This window comes from Aulonocara stuartgranti (genome assembly GCF_965226115.1).
Source record: "Aulonocara stuartgranti genome assembly, chromosome: 10".
NCBI classification, from domain to species: domain Eukaryota; kingdom Metazoa; phylum Chordata; class Actinopteri; order Cichliformes; family Cichlidae; genus Aulonocara; species Aulonocara stuartgranti.
The window spans coordinates 13,157,402-13,183,236 of NC_138946.1; the positions used below are offsets into that span (position 1 = coordinate 13,157,402).

General features: G+C 41.5%; 1 protein-coding gene across 5 annotated transcripts in view; it reads right to left on the reverse strand.

Moving 5' to 3' along the window:
- Nucleotides 1–252: 252 nt before the first annotated feature.
- The window catches only part of shroom1 (shroom family member 1), a 29,739-nt gene continuing 4,156 nt past the window's right edge, over nt 253–25,835 (reverse strand). For 2 of the 5 annotated variants that reach the window (XM_082547932.1, XM_082547934.1), the window contains exons 2-10: nt 12,483–12,523; nt 7,553–10,469; nt 7,271–7,457; nt 6,946–6,998; nt 5,749–6,369; nt 5,014–5,604; nt 4,342–4,444; nt 3,449–3,721; nt 253–2,076 (exon numbers count right to left, since the gene is read on the reverse strand). In XM_082547932.1, coding sequence (XP_082404058.1) covers nt 1,822–2,076; nt 3,449–3,721; nt 4,342–4,444; nt 5,014–5,604; nt 5,749–6,369; nt 6,946–6,998; nt 7,271–7,457; nt 7,553–10,257 — 4,788 coding nt within the window. In that variant the 5' untranslated portion in view covers nt 10,258–10,469; nt 12,483–12,523 and the 3' untranslated portion in view covers nt 253–1,821. The remainder of the gene's footprint in view (nt 2,077–3,448; nt 3,722–4,341; nt 4,445–5,013; nt 5,605–5,748; nt 6,370–6,945; nt 6,999–7,270; nt 7,458–7,552; nt 10,470–12,482; nt 12,524–25,835) is intronic. The other 3 variants (XM_082547933.1, XM_082547935.1, XM_082547936.1) reach the window with 2 other exon arrangements.

Here is a 25,835-nt window from a genome sequence, read left to right on the forward strand (position 1 = left end):
CAAGCTAGGCGAGTGGCTCCAGCAGATCCCGGGAACAACATCGGAGATCTCTGTCCAGAAGAGCGCAGTCCTGGGAACAGCTAAGATACTGCGCAGGACCCTCAAGCTCCCAGGCCTCTGGTAGAGGACCCGAGCTTGAAGGATAAACCGCCCGCAGGGGCGTGCTGGGTGTTTATATATATATATATATATATATATATATATATATATACATATATATATATATAATATATATATATATATATATATATATATATATATATATATATATATATTAGCCAGCAGGTGTAGATTCCTGAGAGACGATGACATTTCAATCACCTTCACAGGAGTTTTGCTGAAAGTTAACACGGCAAATACCAAAAGGAGTTCTGTCTTTCTGTTCAACCACACACACACACACCACAAGCACGCGCGCACACAGTGACGAACAGCAACATTAAACAGCTCTCAAAAGTGTTGGACTGAAGGTTCTGTGAGAACAGAAATGTATAAAACTATGAAAACTAGCTGACAGATTTTAATGGGGAAACAGTGGTGCAGTTAAAGGTGAGTGGATGTGCGGGTAAAGTGTGTTTGTACTTTCAGAAACAGCCTTTAACTTAAGAGAAGTGTGTAAAATGAAACAAGCATCACGTGTTTCTAGAGGGGGCTACTCTGTGGAGGTAGAGAACAGGAAACCAGTCTAAGACGCCTGAATTGAAGATTGCGAATTTTTCTCATTAAAAAACTTAAAACAAAAGGCATTTCAAGTATCAAGAATCGGCTATGCGACAAAAGGATATTGGGGAACAAAGTACTCAGTGATATAATTGTTGCTTATGTGTAATCTGCTTTTATGAGGCTTAGCACCTCCGTATGAAGAACTATTCCAGTATAAATCATCAAGGCTTTAATGAAATTAACTGGAAAAAAATTTGTACACAATTTTTCATGCTGATTGATGCGCTCGTGTACCTTTTAAAAAAGATCACCTCAACATTCCTATTTAAAACGAACCTGAAACAGGAAGAAATATTGTTTAAATGGATGGAGTAAGGCTTCCACTTGAAATGATCTTGAATCTGATTTGAAGAAATGTGCATTTAGGTTTTTTTTTTTACAAAGTGCTTTTTTCCATTCACCTATTTTTTTTTTTGGTTTTTAGTGCCTTCATTTGAAACACATTTAAAAATAAGAACATTAAAAAAAGATTAAATCTTCTACATCTATTGTACATTTTTACTGATATGATACAGTACATCGCTCTCTTTCAGACTGCTTTCTTTCACTGGCGTCCTCCCGCTGCTCAAATACAATCTTAAAGCTTATAGTAGGTTTCCACAGGTGCAGATACAGGGCTGAAGCACTAATGAAAAGTGAAGGGAGGGTTTCTGCATTGCTAAAAAAGTGTCCCCACAGCAGCTCTAATGGAAAATGTTCCACAGCTTCAGCTATCATCAAGGCACACAGAAAACCCCCCAAACAAAAACAGTTCACTCCTGTTCGAAGTAAAAGATGTACCGTAGTGGGACAAGCCTGGAAACAGTGGTGGGCGGAGTCAGTGAGCATTTATGAGTCTCAGCAGATGACAGGAAGGTAAGCAACTTCAGTCATTACTGCTCACCTCATGCACTGCCTATATAAACAAATAGAAGAGGGGTATCGTGGGTCTTGGTGTAACTCTGCTAAACTCTTTTCAATGACCAAAACAGTCATGACAGAGTGCAAAGGGTTGCAGAGACCAGCTGGACCTCTACAAAGCCAACATGTCTCTACATGTCTCATTTTGAAGAAGCCATCCTCATTTTAGGTAAGCGAAGCAAATCCAAAATTTCCCCCTCACAGATCCAGGCTGCCGGTAAGGGCCTCCAGCTGCTCCTCTCCCAGCCTCTGCTTCTCCTCCAGGTCCTTTTGCCGGATGAGCAGCGACGCCTTGGTCTGGACGAAGCGCCGGTAGTCCTGTAGCTGTTCGGCGGACAGCTGGCGTGACAGGAAGGTGGAGACGAGGTTTTCTCTGCGATCCAAGTTATCCTTCAGATCTTTGGCATCCTCCCTCTGTTTGCATAGCAGACGATGGCGACTGTCCAGAGATTGCTGCATGGAAACGCAAAGAGAAAAAATGATCAATTCTAAGTGACAGAGTTATAAGGCTACATTTCCTCTCTATTAGACACATGTTGATAACCAAAATAAATCCCTAAAACAATCATGTGACATTTTGTCTCATATTTTGGGGTGTTTTTATAAGTGACAGGAAATAAAGAGGAGTGAAAGTTGCACGATTATGTTTCAAACAGCTACAGGACAGAGGGTGCAGTGTTTCCTTGTGTCAACAGAGGGCAGGGTAGTTACAAATGTCATCGAAACTGGGTTGGAGTTTCGATGAGTCAGTGTAAATACCAGTGTTGCTGATAACAGCGAGAAAACAAATGAGCCCTCTAACAAGCCCTCAGTATGCAGCACGCTCAGCGCTGCTATTACAGAGCACAGGGCTAACAAAGAGTCTTTTCAGGGGAAAATCTGGAGGTCTAATGCATCCATGCAAACATACAAAAAATTATGCTGGAAACACTGAAACAGGTTATTCAGAAAGCGCAAGAAAGCACAGCCAGAACTCGTGTTACGCCTGTGACGTGGCCACTGGATTAATGATTAATTAAGAGAGCGCGGAAATTATTTAGGAGAAGAAATTAGCAACATGAAAACTCTTTTAAGTGAAGCCCCTATCGATTAATCAAATTAATCTTCAAACATTTGATAAGCTGAAAAGTGTCAATTAAGCCCAGATAAACCCAGCAGCATTTTTTAAATTCCACAAAGTGAGAAACCTTGACTCCATTACAGCTGCCCTTCAACTTTCCCCCAAGTGGCGTGTTTGCTGTTCTAAAGTAAACAGAATAAGCGTATAGCTGAGGGCATGGGAGCAGCTGCACACTTCTAACACTTGCTCTCCGTGGTCTTTTTGCCAGGAGCTCCTAATGAGCCACAGTGTATATTGAGATCCTTAAGCTTAGTGACGTAGCATTTCTCCCAGGAGCACTCGCTGACAGTATGCTTTTACTCACATGATTTAGTGTTTATGTGTAAACAGCATCAGCGTGTGAATGGCATCAAAATACATTGAGCACATGCTGGTGTATTTGAGAGAGTTCATTAAAAAATTATTATCAGATCATTTGATCTAAAATGCTTTTAATTTTTATTAAATTATATGTGTTATGTAATGTGACTGACTGTCATGTGTTCATGAAAATCCAAATCTGAGTCAAAACAAAGGCAAGAAGGATTGAGTGATTGTGGGTTTTCTTTGCAGAAACTTGGAGAATTTTGGAGAGTTTTCAAAACAATCCCTGGTAAACAATTATGTAACGCTAATTAAAAATACTAAATTAATTATTCAGCGTTATTTTCACAATAGTTGGCATGCAGAATCAGCCAGTCAGAGTCAATGTTTCTGGTTCCCCACCTTCTCCTCAGCATCAGTGTTCTCATCCACGGTGCTCAGGGCGTTCTGTACCCTGGCCAGCCGAGCAGACAGGCACAGCAGCAGACTGACCACCCGCTCCAGGTCACCTATGAACAGGTTGTACCTCTCCAGTTCCACAGGGAGACAACGCTCACGGACCAGCACCTGTAGCGCTTCCCCGCGGGCTGTGTTCTCCTGAACCTCTACCTGGAGGGCTCCACGCGTCTCTTCATACGAGCGCAGACGGTCCTCGATGTACGAAGCCAACAAACGCTGAAAGGAACAAAGAGAAGAGTTTGAGACGCTTTAGATAAATGAGATGTGGTGAAAAAAGGATGGATATAAACCAGTTAAAAATATGTTTTTTTACATTTGCTGCCGTGGAACCATACCACTGTACTAGCAGTGAGTGTGCATGGCAGCAAGAAACAGGGGGGAGTTACTTGCTAAGCCAAACATTAGACAAGAGGGAGACACTGATAAGAGGCAGACGGCATATCATGTGATAAGAGACAGAACTATTGCTGCTTGAATAGTCCACTTAAGGCCAAATAGCTTACAGATGGTATCAATATGAAATCACCAGAGGCTCTGGTTTAAAAATTAAAACTGAATGAGGCCACAGTTCAAACTGTTCACATAAAAGCAGTGCTCATTCTGTCTGGCTTTCACTCATTTAACAAAGCAGTGATTTGAGACATACAGAGTATTTTTACCCATAAAGCAGACAGACCTTTGGTCTCATAGGGATGTCTTGAATGTTTTTCAACTAATGAATTATTTCTTCTTACTTGTCGTGAGGAATTTTAATGTTGAAAAAACGATTAAGCTATACTTGCTCTGTAATGCACGCTGAACTAAACTACTCACTATTTGCATAAAATGATGATTACCTTCTTCTCTGTGATGTCAGTTTTGCTTTGCAGGTCTGCTGATTTCTCACTGTCGGTAGCAGGGGGACAGGGAGAGGCTTCCGACCCTTCCACTGTTTCAGCACTGCAATGAAATTTGGTTATGTTAAAACAACTTGATTCCTGCTGTCACAATATAGACATGCTCAAATGACATGTTTGTTTCAGGCAGGCCACATTTTAACAGCAACACAGAGTTAACTGAGCAAAGTCCAAATGTTTTCTGCATATTTAAATACTCTGAAATGCATCTGCACATTCTCTTTGTATCTGAAGTGTGCTTACATTAGCAGAAATAGAAGTGCAGGCACAGCAGTAAGCAAATATACAGGTGTGTCCGTGCATGAGATGTTACACAAGATAACAGAAGCACCAGTGGAGCTCAGTTCGTTAGCCAGTTTAAACTAGTGTCAAATTTCATGGAAACCCATCAAACTAGAAATCCTAATTACCTGAGTGCTGCACACCATTGGAAACTCTAGCTTGGCTGTTATTATCCATTCTTTACGTTAACTACTTCTTCAGGAGTGAAGAAGACCTCCAGCACAATTTCTATTTTCCACGAGTGTAAACTGAAAAATAGTCATTCCATCTGCTTTGTTTACCACTGCTGAGTTTACCTGAAGTGTTTTCTTCTGGCACATGAACATTTACCTTTCTGCTGCTCCATTCTGCTCTTGTTTCTTCTTGTAGTGCTCCTCCATGAGCAGTGTGTCCTCCGACAGCAGCTGCTCCATCAGCATGAGCGCTGTCTTACGATTGGTCAGTGGGTAGAGCACTCTAGCTAACGTCTGGTCGGCTCCGACAACTGCTTCTACAAGCTCCTCCCACTTAGGTCTCTCAGCAGGTGTCTCCTGGCCCTCCGTCTCTCCCTCTGGTGTTCCCCTTTCCTCCATCTCCTGGTTTTCTCCCACATTCTCATCTTCCATTACCAGATCTTTCTCCTCATCCACCTGATGACTGATGTCTTCGTCGGAGACCGACGTGCAGGGAGACACAGAGGTTTCACTCATCTGCTTTAGAGGGACTGCACTAGTGGAGTCAAAAACACTGTCAGTCAGAGGTGTAGTCTTGACTTCCTCTTTGACCTCTTCTTCTGGTGACAGAATCCAGAGCAAAGGATCTGTGGTGACGCCACAGCTCAGAGACACCTCATGGTTTGAATCAGGTGGCTGGCCATTACTGCTTGGTTCATTCACCGACTGCTCCCTCTCTGATTCAGTCACAGAAGATGTGCTGCCTCTGCTGGAAGTCAAAAAAAATCATGATAAAGATTTACACCTGATGAAATTTGCAAAATCTTTTTTTGATGTAATGTTTCCTGTTACTGATTAATTCAAATGAGGAAGAAACTGGTATGGCACATTTTAACATGGGGTCTAATCTTACCTGGATCTGTTTTCAAAAGGAAGCTTTGTCTGAGTGGGGGTGGACACAGTGGATTTAATCTCCCTCTCAGTGATCTCTTCACCTCCAGGGGACGGTGGGTTTGAGGAAGTCTCACTAGGCGATCTGCTAGACCTGCATTCATCTGTGACAGGGCCATGAGATCCAGGACTCACAGGATGAACCTTGGCCTGAGAAGGGGAAGAGGAGGAGATAGGGGAGATTGATCCACTTGAGTTCCTTGATCTGACTGTAGCATCCTCCTTTGAGTTGTCCTTCAACAGGGCTTTCCTCTGGGTTTGGTTTTGTGACTGTCCCTGAGTGTGCTTCTGACCAACAATCTCTGGCTCTTTTCCTGTTTTCTCCAAAACACTTAGTTTCTTCCTCCTTCTTTCCTGCCCCTGGGCTTCTCTTTCATCAGAAAAGTCTGGTCGTCCCATCTCACTCGAATACCTCCGCAGATGATCCAGCTGTTCAGAACTTTTACTCAGGGCTGACACCTTTGTCACCTGGGATACCCCAAGCTCTTCCATGGATTTTCCCCTCTGTGACGGTACACGGACCTGGTGATGGTCCACAGGAGCTGACTTTCTCGAGGATTCCTTAATGGCAATCTTCTCAGAACTAAAATAAGAACAGAATCAGACATAAAGATTCATGGCAACTGTAAGTTACTTTGGAGCAGAAACCCTTGCAATGACGTGTACCCCGCAGGGGCCAACACAAAGAGAGAAGAGCAACCATTCACACCTAAAGTAATTTTGAATCACCAATTAACCTAACCCTACCAGCTGCAGTACCCAAAGAGAACCCACGCAGACATGGGGATGTCTGATTCGAACCTCTCGCAAAAGTCCTAGCCACTGTGCCACTATTTTACCTGAACATGAATCATTTCTAGAAAATAAAAATATCAATGTTCAAAACAGGAGACTCAAAGTCGAAATCAACATAATTTCAAGAAGTAGGCTAACTCATTGAAACTGGTTCAGTCCATTACTCTTCTTTTACGGTCCATGTGTAAATCTTTTGAAAGGAATGTCGGTTTGCTGGAGGAAGTTGGTGTTGACTTTCCAGCACCACAATGAAACAAGTTGAACTTTATAGTCTGTACCACAGTGCACACATCACTGACCTAATACTTCTCTGACCTAAAACCCAATAAAAGTGTCCCAAATTATCTGCAGCACTGGTACATACCTGCTGGTCTCCATAGTATTAGCTGGTAGTAGATCCTCCTCATATTCATTTGCCTGCAGACCCAAAAAAAGAACAAAAACACTGAATTTAATTTGTACTGGTGTCAGAAATTACTACACTGCCAAGTGAACATGACCTGAAATATTTCGCTTTTATTTTAATTTTGTATTATTTACGTTGCTGCTTTTTAAATGCAATACAGACTCTAAATTAATTAACTATATCTGTGAAAGGAAATCTACAGGTGACTTTAGTAAGGAATGTCATATTAAGGATACATCTAAGGGCTTTTTAATGATATTGCCACTAATTTGGCCTACTTTACCTCAAGTGTGTGCGGTGTGGATGTGGAACGGTTCCTAAGGAAACTGGGTGGTTCTGGCTGGTCCAAGAGACTCTCCGCTGATGCAGACTTTCCCTGAGAAGGACCTTGGCTCTCTCTCCATCTGGACTGATTTTGCTGGCCACTATATTGGCCTGAACAGGACTGTGCTGAGAAGAACTGTGCATACCTGTTTTGTGAAAATTAAACAGAATACTTTAAATGCTTGATTTATCCACACTACACACTACAAAGGCAGAACCAAAAGAAGCTTCTCAGCTGTACCTGATCGAGCTGGTGGAGGAATCGAGGATTCGGCCTGCAGAGTGGGGTCTGTTAAGCTTCTTCTTTGTATTTTTAGCTTCATAATTCCCCCATAGAGACCTGGGACCTGGCCAGTCAAATGGTTTCTCCCCAAGAGAGTGCCTCTGTCTGGGTGGAGGTGGTATCTGAGACGTTGGTTGCTGGGGTTCGGTCGCTTTATGGCCCGTCTTACGCTCCATGTAATCCACCAGAGCCTGATGTCGCAGATGTTTTAGGTTTGTCTTCGAGGTGCTCGAGGTTGAAAGAGCTCGACCTCTTGTCTCAAACATCTTCCTCCGTGCTTCAACCAATCCCTGCTCTTCTTGCGGCACCTGCTCCTCTCCCTCATTTTGATCCAAAAACAGGTCGTCGCTTTCATTGCCAAATGAACGGCAGGCTGAGTGGTGTGGGCCACCGCCGAGGTGGTTGAGTTTCTCTGGCTCCGAGTAAGACATCTTCTTCTGCTCAGGAGTCAGTCTCTTTCTGCTTCCAATTCGTGCCACCTGTGGCTGGGCAACATTTGTTGGCCTCCCACTTTCATTTTCATGCTTTTTGCCAATCTCCATGTGATCGCTGATGTCTTCTTCTTTTATGCTCCCCTTCTCCATCCCTTCTGAAGTGACAGAAGGAGTAAGCGTGTCGCTAGAAGTCTCTGAGTCCTGTGATGAAGAGAAACGATGAATCACTCCAGGTCTCAGCTCTGGCTTTTCCCTGATCCGGTGTGGCCACGACAGCTGCAGGTCCCTCCTTTTAAATGACGTCTCCCTCAGAACTTTTGACTGAGCATCCTTCAGCTTCTCTTTGTAGTACTTTTTAAATGAGTCATCCAAGGTGTTACAGGCAACTGAAATATCATCACCTCTATTATTCTTGCTAATGTCACCCTGTGGAGGTGTCTCACTGTCATTTACTGGCACAGCACCTTGGCCTGTTTTGTTTAAGACTGTTTCCTTGCCTTTTACACTGATCCCAGGCTCATTCTTGGGCTGTAATGCTGCTCTGCTGGCACCAGTGAGGTGGTACAGAAGCGGGGTTGTTTCCTTGTTTATCCTCTCACTTGCAACATCCCCTAAGGGCTGCCATTTCCCTCTCTTTGCATGATCGTCTCTCTTGTGGTGGTTGGACTGCTCATTGCTAATCAGTGATGTATCCTCCATTGTTGGTGAGGCTGATTGTGAGCAGCTTCTTTCGGGACCACAATAAAATATAGGGTTGCTGGCAGTGTGCCGGCCAATTTCTCGATTCTGCACTGTGTCGATTTCTTCTAAGGCATCGAAGCTTCGTGAGGACTGTGTCAGCTTAAAGGACGGTTTAAGTTGCTCCCGACTCTCAGAGATCATATCTTTTCCTGGGGTAACAGAAGTGAAAACATCATTTTCATCTAGAATTGTACCACTGAAAGAGCGAGAAGTCTCTTGGAGAGGTCTAAACAAATTGTCCATTGTGCTGTGGCATCTTTCTCTTAGCTTGTGCGTCTCCAACACAGTAGAGACTTCACTTCCAGCCTCAGAACCACAAACAGAAAGAGAGTGTGTCTTCAAACCAGACTCAGACAGCTTACACACTCCAGTGACAAAGTAGTATTGACCCTTGTGCTGAATGCTGCTGCCGCTGATAAGACTCTGATCATTACTCCCCCAGGGGTTGGCAGCTCGGGCTGGCTCTGAACCAAGCCAGTCGTAAGCAGAATGTGCCCTTTTGCGCTGACTTTCAAGATGGCGCTTACTAGCTTTGCTATAATGGTCTCCATTACATCCACCAGTGCTCGGGGGCTTTTTGGCTGGCAGGTGGTCAGGCTGACTTGTGCCTCGAGGAATAGATCGGCTTAGATTGTTTGCTGACTTCTGCTGCTCAGAGGCAGCTTTGTTCTCTTTGATGGATAGGTATTCTGGGTTCAGAGGCAGCCTGGTCTGATCATTAGGCTGGAAGTGGGGTCGGTAGTTTGGTGGCACCTGTGCCTGTGGCTGCTGCTGTTGAGAGCCTCTCCAAACTGGGTATACTGGGTCAGAAGTGAAGTCCGAGTTGCTTGTATCAGCATTAGCTGTCTCAGGTTTTGTGGCATTTAGATCATGGTGCTGCCGAACTTGGGGTCTGGCCTTCTGATAAGGCTGCTGGAGCTGAAATTCAGCATTATTATGATGGATGTTTTCAAAGTTTTTAGTAGCTATAAAACTATCCAGGCGTGCTGGAACTGGAGGAGGACGGACAGGAGGGACAGCACTTTGGGCTGAATTCCCCAAATGCATCTCTCTTTTTGAGAGTGCTTTGTTGTTGGTATGGACACTGTTACTGCCATTGTAGTTAAGGTGGTTTACATTAGTGTTAGTTTTGTTGCGGTACTCCTGGGTGATAGATTCAACTGAGCGATAGAGCTGGTCCATGGTCTTTGAGTCAGACTGCAGAACCTGGGTCGGATGGTAAATGGACTTTACATACTTAAGATCAGCATAGTGGCTGAAGGAGTTTGGCTGAAGGTCCTCTGGAAGAAAGGGAGATGGATAGTCTGGGGCAGTGGAACCACCAGAGAAGGAGCTATAGGCAGAGTCTCCTTTGCCGTGTTGGTGGTGTGCAAGTTGGTCGACGATGCTACTGCTGGACTTGGCTGGGGAAAGCCGGCTGACAGGCATGCTCAGAGGATGCAGATCCACGTTGCTCATTCTCTCAAAGTGGAAGTTGTAGGAATCCATGGAGGACTGGGGCGAATGGCAGGAAGGGAAGGGCAGAATCTGTAGATATGGTGTACGTGTATGAGCGCTGATGCATGTGTCTTCCTTGTGGTTGAAACTGGGAAAATTACCACAAACACATCTGCACCAGGTTGTCCGTCACGTTGGTTACTATTTAGGTCATTTTCCTGCCTTCTTTTTCTGCAGTCAGAGCCCCATGAAACAGTCTGCTCCTGGGGAAGAAAACACAAACACAGCACAGGCCTGAAAACTCAACTTAGGCTTAATTTTTCAGGACAAACATGGTACAAATGACTTTGTTCATGTTGTTCACATTAGGCTTACAGGCAAATAACATTAATATTTTTTTCTTATTAATGCATGTGAGATAGTATTTTGTAATCAAAAGCAAAATAAAACAGTATCAATCAAATAGGTTTAGATAGTTAAAGTACAGTCCCTTTAACACAATTACACCTTTGTCTGCCTCAACATGTACTCAAAATTAATACTATTATGTGAGCAAGACAAGTTTCATGCCATTTTTTTTGTTTTAGGGTTCTTACAGTTCACGCCAGCTTGGTTTTGTGGGTCAGTGCAGTTAACCACCTGTTGAAGGGGTCTGCCGTTTTGCATCAATAAGACCTCTAATTAAGTTCCCTGAGACTAGCAGAGCACGTTGCAGCACACTCATGAAAAAATGTCAGGAATTTCATATAGAAGAACAGAAGCACCTGAGGATTAGTCATGTGACAGGTGTATAATGCATTGTTATACACAAGTGGCTCATAAAAACATTTGTTTTCCTCTTATTCACTGCACACCGCAGTATTTGATCTATGTATTTGTTTTGTCAAATGACTGTCTAAAATATGATATGTTAAGAGCAACATAATAATCAATGATCAATGCACTATTTAATTATGAAAAAAGATCACTATCCTCTCCTTCAATGTAAATCTAAATGTTTCAGAAGCAATATCTGCAAATATGTAAAATTTTCAGATTTTATCAAGTTCACCACCTGACCCCGTGACTGGAAGATGCTTTGCACCGCTAGTGTCACACCATTTCAAATGACACTTTTTATCTGCAACATTATGGAAACCTTATGGAACATTATGGAAACCTTTAGAGTGGAGCAATTGCTCCACTCTAAAGGTTTCCATAACTGTTCTGACATGTATATACAATATACTATTTAATGTTGAGGCCACGTGCCTATGTGAGTGATGTGCTGCTAACAAACAGATTCTGCCAGTTTCCTGTTTGATCAGGAACTGAATAGAAACAATCAAATTTAGATTTTATATACTTATTTACTGCATTTTAAGTTCTGCAGTGGATATTTGTTCATATAGTCACTGCAGTTCATTCTCATACAAAAACCAGCTCTCGCAAGTGACTGCAGCGTTTGAGCGTTACAGTCGACTCTCCCATGACCTGCATGCATTTCTTTCACTATGTCATCAAAGTTTATAGTCACACACCTGTCATGCATACACAAAAGCAAATGCTACTAATATAACAGAGTCAAGCCAACCAGCCCAGTTTTAGGGCTCACCAGCGACCAGATTTTGCTTAACTGATTTTGTTTCCTGTGTAATCGGGAATTATTTCATTCACAAACCACAATGATGACTTGAAATTCCTTACAGTCGCTTTCAAAATTAATTTTTTTCCCAGTGTTTCCAGGTTTTTTGCCTGGTATTAAAAAAACTGCATTACAGATAATCCGAGGTGGCCGTTTTGCATATACACAAAACCCACCTCCCAGGAGCCATTCACAGCTAAACTACAGTATTAAGGGGGGTATCCCATGTGTTTATGAAGGGCCTTCTGATCTGTAGTGTGTTACTCTGCGTGTGCCTTTGTGTGTGTGTGTTTTCTAGCCATCCTATTTCCACTGTGAACAGAGAGAGGCTCCCAAACAGGGGAGCGCTGAAGTGGAAGTGATGGAGGGGACAGGCAGTGACAAAATGTACAGAGGGGAGAGAAGGAGGGAGGGTAAGGCAGAGGGTGACCGGCCCAGACAAATACTCTCACACGCAAACCACAACAACAAGAGACAAGAGAAGTGAACAATGACAACAGGAAAGCTGAACGCAAGTTAGAAAAACAGACCAAGTGTCACAGTAGCAAAACGGAGAGGGAACTAATCTGGAGCTCTACTGTGTTCAGATTGGATTGAAAATGTATAAACTTTAGGGAACACCATCAGAAAGAAAGGAAAAAGAAAAACTCACCAGAAGTCTGAGTCAAAGTCACTGCCCTTCCTGATTTCCATCTGAAAAAGAGAGTGTTTCCTAAGTTTAATCTGAAATAAAGATCTGCCAATTGATTTCCATGCTTGTTTCTAATTCAGAACATTGTTCGGCTTCTAAAGAGGGACCAGACCAAGTAACCAGGAGAGCCAGATATTAGAGAGAAGACTTCTAGCGGGTTCCTTCTCCCCCCACTGAGACCCGAGGCTGCCTAGCGGGGACCACTGATTGGCTAGCCGATGACGTCCGGCTCTCCGATGCACAATGAGCGCAGCGGAGGGAATATTTCACTGCTGCAGATAGCTGCTAGTGCTGCCGGCCGCCTAAACAACAGAGAGCGAGAGAGGGGAGGAAAAAAAAAGAGGCCTCGCATTCCTGGCTGGCTTCAAAGACGGAGCACAGCCCGGGCGGCATTCATTCCCAAGGCCCTGAGCCCGGCACATGGAGACTAGCCAAGGCAGGAGGGAGGGGATAATGGTGGTGGGTCGGGTGGGTGTATGGGTGACCTCCCAGCCTCCACCCCAGAGGGAAAAAAAAAAACCAGTCACAAAGAACAGCTATCCCCCACTTTCATCCTAATTTTCCTCTTTCCACAATTTCTACAAGTCTCCTCTGTATTTCTTAATAAACTCATAAACTGGGCATCACACAAACAAAAGTATCACACAGCAGTACTGCAGTATTTGTGTTGGTTTGAGATAAGTGGCCTCTTTTTAAACCTACAAATGTAAAGCATGTTCACCATGTCAATAATACACTTTGAATTAACAGGTTAGTTTTATTAAACCCTAAATGGGCACAAAAGGCACAATATTAAAAGAAGACTTAAACACGACACTGATCAGTCAGTCACACGAGTCAACAATAACCTCATCTTTCAAAACTCCTGCGTGATTGTGTAGTGTTGTACAAAGAGCCTTGTTGCTTTCACTGTTGTTTTCTATTGAGGCTGGCACCACTAGTGCTCCGCTATGCGGGATCTTTGTTACTGTCAGCCACATCCACGATGTTCTAGTGATTTCACTGCTGGCTGACTCCACCTGTTGTAAATGTACTCTAACTTTTGTTTATGATCATGCTGAGAGAAGGAAAGAAACATTAGCATGTAAAACTGTAGCATTATCACTGAGAAAATTGACTATAATAACACTTAAAAAAACAAACAGGCAAGCAAAGTTGGCTTCAAGTATGTTGAATGGTCAATTGTTGAGCTAGATTTGAGCTTAAAGCAATTTCCACACGTGATTACAAAAGAAATCCATGAGAGGGGTTGACCTTAAATATTGAGGTTACGCATAAACAAGGATAAGCTCATGACCACTTTCTGCCTGGCAACTGAGCTAAGGACTATATCATGGCAGATGGAGGGGAGAGTAAAAAAATTAAGAACTGCAGGCTATTCAAAAAGCAGATTTTTTTTATGTTTAAAAGAAATGGTCACAGGAGGAGCTTGTTTTTAATTTGTTAGGAAGACGGGATTCATAAAACCAACAAATGAGAGGAAGAGAGGTTAGGCTGATCTAGAGAGGGAGGAATGAAGTATGGGAGGGGGGTGTTAAATTCTTTCTTTTTTTAATGTCTTTTATTGGTGATTACGTGTTCCAGCGTGACCTTCACCATGAAGCCACGAGACTGGACCACCAAGTCTCTGAGAAACAGATATGACTCTCAGAAGGCAGAAATAGAAAAAGAGAGGATGCCAAGAAGATCAAAAGAAAGAAAGACAAATATGCAGGGAGAAACTATTAAAACGGTTAATCCTGCTGGCCCTGCTACATCTTCTGAGAAAAATGACAACAGGTTGGTTGATGGACACCCTCCCAGACAGACCGCAACAAATGCTTCTGTTATGAGCCCACAAACTATTGTTGGTACTGTTGCTCTTAATTAGAATACTGAATAAGTGTTTTTCCAGCACCATGTCACTGCAGCTGTATCATTTTTCCAGAAGGCAAGCATTTTCTGCTACAGTCCTCAAAGCAGAGTAATGACGTGTGTCTGCATAGTTTTTAACTTTGAAAAAGGACTTAGTTTACCCAGAATCCACCGCAAATTAGTCCTATTTAACACTGTCATGAACTTAACAGCTTTCTATAACAGATATGGCTCATAGCTAAGCCATATTCAAAAGGTTTATCTTGGTAAAGTCAACAAAACCTCTGAACCTTTGTAGACACGTCAAGATTTCTGTTGACCCTCCTGGTGGTGGGCCCCACTTTAGAAGTGCTCTTTAAATGACTGTAAAAGCGCCAGTATGCCTGCCACATTGGCTGTTTCTCTCACCACCACTAAAACATCACACAGTCACTTTTATATATGCCTGCAGTTAACACGCAGGAAGTCACTGCAGTATTCTCCTGAACGATAAGCATCTAATTATTTTGCAAATTACAAAATTACAAAAATAAGTCCAGGCGGCTTGTATGATACTTGGGTGATAAAGGACTACGGAAAGCGATTTTCCTGCTCTGCTGTCTTGCTGTTGGTGAAAAAGATTTTTCCATCACAAACAGTAAATCATTACATCTTATTATTATCATCATTTTTTTTTCTTCTGACTTTGGTGATTATACTAATTACACATTTGTGATCCTTTTGACAAAAACAAAAAGAAAGGCACACCAGATTGGCAGTTTGAAAACCAATCCTGGGCTGTATGTGGACACTACTGCCCACAACTCCCACTGTGTTTGGATATATATCAGCTGCAGCACTGAGCGGAGCCTTCCTGCAGAGCAGAACATTCACTCCGTCTGAGAAAAGTTCAACCACAGCAAATAGAAATGACAGATATTTAAGTTGATGAGAAGCAGACCAAGACTCACAGAGCAAAGCTTTGACTCAATGTGCAAAATTAGAAGCCAAAGAACTTTTTGGCTCATGAAGGCCTTCATCAAGCCTACGAGCCGTGATATTCTTCACTTACTCTCAGTGAAATAGAAACATAGTGCTTTAACCTACATTCCCTTTCACTGAAATCCACAAAACCTAACTACCAGGGAGGCAAAAGAGACTCAACACAAGCTCAAATTAAAATAAAAGTTAGAAACATGACTTCACTTCTGGACAAGAGCCTCCCAGAGGACCAACAGGGCATCATTCTATTGTCCTCAATCAAACAGAAGCAGGGAGGAAGCCGTATTTGAAAAGGTGGAAGTGGATGTATGTTGAGCTCTGACAGAGCAAAGCGGCTGGTTGCGGGAAAAGGAAAGGGGCTTGCCATGCAGTGTTATCATTAGCACCAGCAGTGTACTTCTTTGTGTATGCGTGTGTCAGACACACATATGTATGAACCACAATGATTAAACAGTGAGAGCTGCGGAGAGAAACTGTGAAACTGTTGCTGGGCAGTGCTCACATCAGTGGCTAAAATCTCTAGCTGACCAAGACAAGCTGTCACACTCTAATAAGCTCTGCATTCCTGCCCTGATCTGGCCTAAATACTTGACAATATCAACACTGAGTCCACTTCATGTTGTTGTTGTTGTTTTAACAAAAAGAAAGTATAGAAAAAAAGAAAGCAATATGTTTGCAACGCCAAACACTGAATGCATGTTTGTGCAACTATGACACTCCTTTTGTGTTTGCATAGATGCAAATTACTAACATCCCTTTAGTTTAGCTGTGCTTACGTAAACGCCAAAGATGAGACACACAGAAAACCCAACAAGGGCAATAAGCGTATATTAATAACATGCACCAAAGTTATTTTGTATCCTTCCTGGTCAATGATTAACCAGGAACTGCATCGTGCCTCGCAGCACTTGGCTCAAAAATGAGTACAGGCCTCTAAGAATGATAAACTATTCTCAACTGGCCTCTGAGAAGACAATTACTTTTGTATTTAAGACCCCCCAGGGCTTTGCAATGTGATCTAGTCATGGTCAGTTTAACTGGATACTGTAGGAATTCCACTGCACTAGAATAGTAAGAGCCTACAGACTATTGGGTTTCCTCAGTCTAAAAATGGGCCGTGCAAATTCATAATTTCGGCTCCATATCCTTTTCAGTCTTTGGTATGTGTAATAAAATCTGAGAACATACTGACCTAGGTCAAAATCCAGATGTAAAAAGATAGTAAACAGCCAATTACAAATATATCTCAATAAACTAAATGTTGGCCTGTGGCCTGATAAGATAATCTGATCATTTAGATACAGACTTTATTAGGTGTCCTATGCTACTACCAGGTCGGACCACCTTTTTTCTTCAGAATCTCCTTAAGTCTTTATGACACTGATTCAAAAAGGTGGCAGAAACATTCTGCAGAGATTTTACTCCATATTGATATGACAACATCACACAGTTGCTCCAGATGTGTCAACTGCACATCCATGAATCCAATTTCCACTGTAAAGGTGTTCAATTGGATTGAGATCTGGTGACTGTTAAAAACCATTTCAGTACAGTGACCTCATTGTCATGTTCAAGAAAGCAGTTTGAGATTATCTGAGTTGACATGACACATTAACCTCCCAGAAGCAGCCATCAGAAGATGTGTGCATTATGCTAATGAAGGGACGGACATGGTCAGCAACAATACTCAATGTAGGTTGTGGTGTTTAAAAAAACGCTTGTGTGGCACGGACATATCCCCCACACTATTACACCACCATCACCAGCCTGAACCACCGATACAAGGCAGGATGCTTTTAGCATGCTTTCATGTTGTTGCTGAATAACAATTATGACCCTACCTTCATCACAGTTAAGCAGACGACAATCTTTGTTTGGGCATGCCACTTTGAATATTTTGGAATTAATTTGTAGAATATTCAGAAGATATTCAGAATATTCAGAAGACACCACTGCAGGGCAGCAGATAAAAAGTGATTGTAAATGCGTGATACCATCAACAACAAAGGAGCCATGGCGACAGCAAGTGAGAAAGAAGAGACTGGTCCCTACAGGAAGCTGAGACAAACACCACAAAAAAGCACAATAACAAATGACCCACTTCCTGGTTAGAGGTGGGGAAAGTCTCAATGACTCCTTCATTACAGAAAAAAGTTATCTTTAAATAAAAAAGTTGTCTATTCTTCTTGGGTCCTGAGTGTCAGCCCTCACAGCTCAGCCCTGATCTCTCAGCTGTCACTGAAGACACTGTTAGCAGTCTAAACAGGGAGGATAATGTGCTCCATTTGATCTTCATCCAGCTCAGCTCTGTCTTTTCTTTAAGCACTACGTGTCGCTCAACTCGTCAAGCAGGGTACCAATTATTTTATTTTTATTATTATTTATTATATTTATTAACTTCTATCTATAAAGTGTAGAAAAATAGGGGGGGGGGGAGGGGGACTCAGTTTCCCTTCAACTTTGTTTTCTCCATCCCAAAATCAAACACAAACACTCACTTCTGACAACCAAGAGTCACAGATTTGTTGGTGCCAATACATACACCACAACTATTATTAAGACATGCATGCTTACATCTTCTGTTTATGATACACACACATATAAAAGATCACATATACTGAAACCTAAATAGCTTTACATTGAGTATCGAAAAATCCAGTAACAATGTAGCCACGTTTTACTGACCACTTTCACGTCTTCAGCTGACATTCTCTACCAGTGAGCTCAGTGTCGCCTGGTGGCAGTGACCATCTCTGCCATGTTACATAACGAGCTGTGGTCTGACTATAGACACATAACAAACACTGGATATCACACATGGTGGCATTGCTGCTGGGGCTACAACACCACGTGGCTTCACCATGAGGACGTGAATTCGCAGAGGTGGAGACTTCCTGGAGAGAAAGTGACTTTACAGAGCATGTATTGTTCTTGTAAGACCAATCCCTAATCTTACACTATCAATGTCATGGACAAGGTATGAACACCGACTTCAAACCAAAAAGAGCAAATAAGAATATATGCCAATATAAGAGTAAATACTATCTTCAGGAAAGACCACGTGAGGACATGTGTTACTAATGAACAACATAAAAGAAGTAAACAAGAAAACAAAAACTAAAAATAATCACAGAGATAGTGCAGAGGATTTGGAAATGCTCATGCAAGACGCTATGCATCTGCACCTAGACAGTATATAATACACTACTCATAAAATGGATTAATGCTGGTAAACCCAGGGTAAAGCTGTTAATGGGCTTCCCTATAGCACAAAGGCTACATGATATGACCTGGTTCTCAGGTTTTTCAAAAGCAGCTGCAGTCTAACGCTCTCTGAGGGTTTACAATGGAAATCAGTGTAATCCGTTTCCTGGTCGTTATTAAGAAGCTAATTAACTCTGATTTTAAAGCATGGAGCTTACTTTTAATTTAGGTGTGTATTCCTGTAGTAATCCTTACTGCAGAACATGTCAGATGTAGTAGCAGCCTCAGCCTAACTCACATATCTGCTTCTATAATTAAACTTTAAAAGATTGAGCATTAGAAATACTACTTATTTCATATAGTTATTATTAAGGGTAAGTTTCTTCTGTTGAATGGACTGGGGCAAAAACCCTGATTATGAAATCTAATCTCTAACACACTGTGCTCAAGTCATCATGATGTCAGCAAAATGTCTCATCAACTACTAGCTGGGCTACCTTTAAATGACTACAAGTGAACTGCCATGATTACCTTAAAGTTAAATCCAGTGCTTTGGTTTACAACTAAATACTGGTCATTCCCATGAGTCTCAGCTTTACTACGTGCGTGTAGTGCCAATTAGCAAACGTAAGTAGATTCTTTTCTTATAGCTGACTTTACACTCATGACAATATTGATCAGCGGGGCAAACACCTGACCCTTTATGGTGACATGGCACTTAGTGCGTTATCGCAGGCTGATTGGCTGGATTGGGAGCTTGGCAGAAGCACAAGGAATGTGCTTGATAAGCAGCGAGAACATGTACTGCAGGTAAAAGCAAACAGGCTGTTATAATCATTACACAAAACCCCAATTTTACTTGTCGTTTCTTTCAGATCACATCCCGACCTCAGGCCACTCTGAGAATTCAGTTATCAGTTATGTTAATGGTTAGTTCGCAATGGCGTCTCTTGTGCTCTAGTGTCCACTGGAAGAAATTCTCAATTTCTACACGGTTCTTACAAAAGTTGTTAATTAAACTGCTGTATCTAAATATTACTCATACTATCAAACTGGCAGTGAGCTCACCTGTTGGCCTGTGTAGATAGTACGTGAACATCTGATAAGAGACAGCCTGCGGGACACTTCCTGGTCGAATACAAAAGTGCATAAGAGAAGATCACAGAACTGTGAGCCCTCAGCAAAGCAATGAGGTCACTATTTGATTTAAAAGATACGTTTAGACCATCTATGTCTGGCATACTCTGAGACAAACACGTTGAAAAGGGACTGCCCTTTTTCCTATCCACTGTGCTCAACGCAACTTAATTTCGATTTGCAATCCAAAAGTTCTCATGACACCTCCAGACAGGAAAAACAGGCCTGTAGTGAAGCTTTGTTATATCATAAGGACAAAGTTTTCGTTTCAATACTGATTACATAATGACGTTAAATATTTAATCCTCTACTGAGGGAATATGCATGAGCAGAAGTGCCAGGTTAACAATGTGCCAATGGCGAATATTTGCAAAGATGCCTAAGCACCAATTATGACTGTTAGCGCAGAGACCAAGCACACTTTAGATTTAGTTATTTGATTAATCAGAATTTACTAACCCTTCTTCTAAGAACCATGTCAGCCATTTAGTAGCAACACAGTGACGTACTACGGGTCTAGCCTCAGGTTTATAAGGTTTGTTACTGCAGTCATGGAAAATCCAAAATCTCATCCCCATCCATCTGCTGCCACACAGATCGTAAATTTTCACATCAACACACTATCCTATTACCTTTGAGACGCTCCGAGGACATAAGTAGAAATGGGCGTTTTCCCCTCTCATAATTGTTCAACCTCCTGGAGTGGCTAAAGTCAGGTTACAGTACTAAATGACCAACGGCATTCCTGGTCAGGTCTTACTGCTCCCTTGTACCTATATAATGTGAGGCAATTATCAGTAGTGAATGGACAGTCGTAGAACACAGAAAATAACAGAAGCATTTCAGAGACCGGTTTTGAGGGAAAACCTGCATTCCAGACTCTAACAGTAAATACACTCCCTCATTGCTGAGATCCAAGCATCAAGGAAGGGCACTGCACACTCCTACAAAGGTTTTTGCTCACTCAGTAACTCAAGTTTGGAAGATTGTCAATTGTCAATCAAACACACCAAAACAAGAAGTGTTCCCACGAGTTGTTGTAACAGCAGTTTCTCAAGTAATAAATATTTACCACGTTTCCCCATTCACTTCTATTGAAGCTTGTCCAGCTGACAAATATAAATGTGGGTTTCCTGCTCGGGTCACATGTTTTTTTACTGCGTTGTCATCTCACAAAAAAAAGGAAAGAAAAAAATCGCTGTACACATGTTATATAAAGATAATGGCTGTGCTGTGATTTTGGCTAAATGGACAAGTGAAATTATCGCTCAGGGAGAAAGTTAAAAGCAACAGGATGCTTGTAATTTTCTTCTTTCACACACTTATTTTGGGTGTTGCAGCTTTCTAAATTGTACAAAGGAAAAGAGAGAGGCGTGCCTGGGGTGAGAAAGGCCTTTGATAGCTTTTTGCTTCTAAAGCGCTATGAAAAGTCGCTAAGTTTGTAACTATGACATGAAGTGAAGAAGAACGATCGTGGCTTCATGCCAGAGTGATGAGAGCAAGGCATCAGAGTTAAGACTGCATGTACCTCCACATGTATAAAAAAAGAAGGAAAAAAAAGAAGAAGAAACACGCAAATCCTGAAACTTCCATCCATGCACTTATGCAATGAACGAACCTCAACATTCAAATATTCAGCTGCAGCCCTAGTTTGGTTACCTAACAGGCTCCACCCACCCTGAATGCACACCTGTGCTTGTGTTGGTCCATTAAACTAAGCCTGCATCCAGTCACAGGCACAAAAAAAAATATTTAACAAACAAACTCTGCCAGTAGAATAACATGTTTTTGTCCTGCTTTTGTTGAATTCCTTTCCACAAAGAGCACATAAATGCAGAGTCACTGCAGTCAGTGGCAAAAGCTTACTGACAACAGGAGTCATTCACGCATGGAGCTTTTGCTGCTGGGCATGTCATTGACATTAAGTCTGGAAAGGAAGGAGACCAAGGAGAAAACAAACATGAGGATAAAAAAGGAAAACGTATAAGAAACTGTTTGATCACTATCTAAAGTGCCATGATGAAAGTAGCAGACATGCCTCTAATCTCCCTCTTTTTACCTGGTACTATGCTTTTAGATGCATGAAAAGGACAGTCCAGATACAGAGCAGCAGCTTCATCAAGGACAACAAGGGGAAATTTGCTCAGTGTTGCATTAGGAGATTTGAATTGCAAAACAACCGGGAAGGCAGATAGAGGCAGTCTGTGTGGGCAAACAGTAAATATGCACTTCTCCCTCTGCCTCCAACTTGACACTGAACAACAGTTCTGATCCAAAGCATATTTTTGAGGAAGGAGATTTGAATGTTTAATCTAGAACCCACTTGGCCACTGTGACCTCCCCGCTCAGTTTAACACCCTCCAAATGGCAGATGAAATCGAGCAAATTAAATTGGCCAGCATTCTCCACATTTTTGTTTTCGCTCAATGAGTGCAAATTATCAGGATTACCCACCCTGATAGAACAACCGGATTAAGCCAAGGAGAGATGAAGGCCCCTTACCAGAGCCTGACTAACGGGCAGAGCTGCAAGCAGTTAAACTGAAAAATTGATAACTTATTCTTTTCATAATCACTTGTTTTAATCCCTGTAATCTACTATTCCTTTAATTTCTATAATTTGTTAGCCTTGGCATCCCAGGCTCTAATGTCACTCAGTCTCTTTCTTCTTTATTTACACTCATGTCTCCTACTCATTCCTCTTAAAGTGTAAAACAACTGAGGGTTTCCAGCAGATTTCCTTTTGAGAAGGATGCATTTCATCTGCTATAGTAACCAAGTGAATAAAGTGCCTGGAACATAAACATGACTGGAAACCACCTCACTGTTTGGCAGTTACTTGTCAGAAACCATCTGGTGTCTGACTTTAAATTCCCGTTTATCTAAAGAAGTACTTTCGTGCATAAACATTGCAGGTACAGAGACACCAAGATTAGAGCAATTTAGCCACCACACTAAATAAACTTTCTGCTTCCTAAAATACTAATTTGCTAACTGAAAATGCCTACAAGCACACAAAACAAACAAGTAGTTTGATCACATCTCTCAAGGTAGTTAACAAAAAGAACAGAAGCTAAAATGCTCAAGCTGACCCATGATCAGATGCTACTACACTTTATTGCAACAGATCTAGCAAGCTGTAAGTTGACCTCCTCACCCCTGCTAATCATCTTTCCACTCTACATGCACACAAAGTACATTTAATCTAGTGGGCAGCTTAATGACAGATTTTTTTTTAAATTCTTAATTCCCAGCTTTAAGCATGCTCCACATATTTTTTCATGACCACATAGTAAACAAACCAGTACCAAACACTTCCAGTGATACTTACTTCCTCAGTTTTGATGTGTGCCTGAAGTAGATCATTTATCTTTTTGAAATGACAGTGACTTTTTGCAGTGACAGTTTCCCTCAGTACAACACACACAGTATAGAGTATCACGCCACTACTCAGTTGGTGTGTAGGCTGAAGAAGAAGAAGACAAAATCTTCCCATCATAATGCAATCACAAGCAAAGAATTTGTTCCCTCAACAGGCTGATAAGTCTCTCAAACTAAGTAATCTTGGCTAAGCGCTTTTGCTCTGAAAAGTTTTCTTTATGCTGCAGAGAACTATATAACAAAAAAGAAACAACTAAAAGCAGAGTTATTATTTTATCTGGAGTACAGTATTTCTTTGTTGCGACATGAACTGAGTTTTCTGCATTCGTCCCACCTTTGCCTAAGTAGTTTCACTGACAGAGCACATGACAAAGGTGTATCAAAAGAACAAATGTGTGTCTAATGTCCTGATAATTACAGAGTGCCACCCACACCTCTGCATACGCCTCACATTATACCAACGCCTCTGCCAAGGTGAAATACTTGGTATTAACTTCTAATTATCCTGCTTTTGAAACACATACAGTAACCTAATAGTGCTGATTATCATGCTCAGGAGTCAAGCGATTCCTAATTTCTATAGTCTTTCTCAGCACCAAGTTTACCACCTTGGTTAATTTTAGGGGTACTGATCACAATGGGCTCATGTTGCTAGTGGCAGTGCAGGTTTCCTACCTCAAAGCGGGGGATGAACAAGGGGGTAAGGAGAAGGAGGAGGACGGTGTGGAGACTTTAAAACAAATCACACAGAGATTAAACTTCACTAGAAAACAGTGCAACTCAATTTGGACTTTGTAACCTGCTACAGAAAAATAGAGTGATGTAGAAACACTGAAGTGACTACAGGGGTTAACATTAATGTCTTTTCTAAAAAAAAAAAAAAAAAAAGCTATTCAAGATGGAAAAATACTTAAAACAGTATTTTTTCCACAGTGCTGTTATATATACTATTACATAATAACTATAGGTCTTGGTTGCATTTTTTAAAATATTTGTCTTGTGGCTTGGCCTGTTCTAGTCAGATGGCATATTAATAGTCTGAAAGGTCCAAAGGAATATGACAGATTGCATGTAATATTAAACAGGACCATTTCTGGCAGAGAAAAATCAAAAAGAAATCTGTCTTAAATTACTTCAGAAGGGCAGCTCACGATTATACTAATTTTTACTTTAATCATGAGTATTTTAAACGTAAAAAAAAGATATTCATTTCACACTGGCATGAAACAGAGAACAGCAATAAATTTTGTCATCAGAGAGGCTTATTTTTGCATGACAAATGACTGAAATCATAATTCTATTGCAGAATGTCAACTAAACAATCCACTGTACAATCACTTTAGCCCACACTAATTTATCATTTTGACGTGTGCAACGTGCTGAAGCTATGTCAGCACTGACTGGACAACCACACACACAAAAAAGACATCAAGCGGTTAGTTCCAGCCATGTCGGACAGCTGTAAAGGCCTCTTTTATTAGTCAATATCACAGCCACATTAATGCATCCCTGGCCAGCTCAGGTCTCACTGACAACCCCTCACCCACACCTTTTCATCAGGGGCTATGAAACCTGAGAGGACCCTAAAGCAGACCTGCAGGCATGGCACAGACCCAAGCACACACCCCACAGACTGTGCGCCTTCCTGCCTTTTACTGAATACTCTGCTGTGAAAACCACAGTGAAAAAAGCAATAGCGTAATCCCCAGTGTTATTCATTAGAGATTTTACAACTGTAAAGTAATAATCCGTGATCAGTGTGCAGCATCTAAGTCCAGCGCTGTGCTGGATTTGGATTTGTCCTGATGGATTTACTGCATGTATTGTTCTTGACAAATAACGCAATGCATTATTTTCTCTATTTATGCAGAATTTAAATTGGTCAGTTCAAATATTTACAGAATAATCTGCTTTTATATCATGCAGAAAGAAACAAAAATTGCATATTTAATCACATGTAAATCTTAAGTTATTTCAAAAAGAGTGGAATGTGTAGGGCACTGAATTTGTTGTTGGATAAGCAACAAGAAATCAATAAGATAAGAAAAGATTTTAAAAAGATATGGTATAGAAAATATATTTTTACAGTCCAGGTTCTGCTGGGATATACTTTCGAAAAGGCAATAACACGATGTCTTATAATTAAAAGTACCCAGTGAAGTTTTTGCCCTTGTGTGTCATCATGTCAGCACTTTTGTAGTGTTTATTTGTCTCATGTATGCTAAAAATGATGCACATGCATGCAACTATGTTCAATCTATCAACAAGTTCAGGGTTTTCATTTAAAAAAATCCAGCAATGATCTAGAGACAGAGAGGAAGAAATCTGCAACACAACTTTAAAACAACAAAAAATGCCCCTTGATTTTGTTTGTATAAAAGATAACCCCACGGGGCACCTTTAAATACTTTGTGAGTGTAAAAGACCTTTATCTAATGTGCTGCTGCAATTCTATCTACACAGCTCCTAAAAAAAGCAGAAAAAAAAGATTAAGGATGTATTTTTAAAAGCTGCCCATACAAGTAGGTTACTCTATGTTTTACCATACACATGGAAAATGCACTCATGACATATGACACTACCATATAACAATGAGGGGCTTATAGGTCCAAACAATAGAGCAGGAGTGGTCCTGTAAGAGCACCAGAGTAGGAATGCACACACATAACCGAACACACTTTTCAGCTTCCCCAAAGGGGGGTCTCGCCCTAGCCAGTAATAACCCCTGGCAGCCATTTTTCTTCTTCATGTCCGTCCA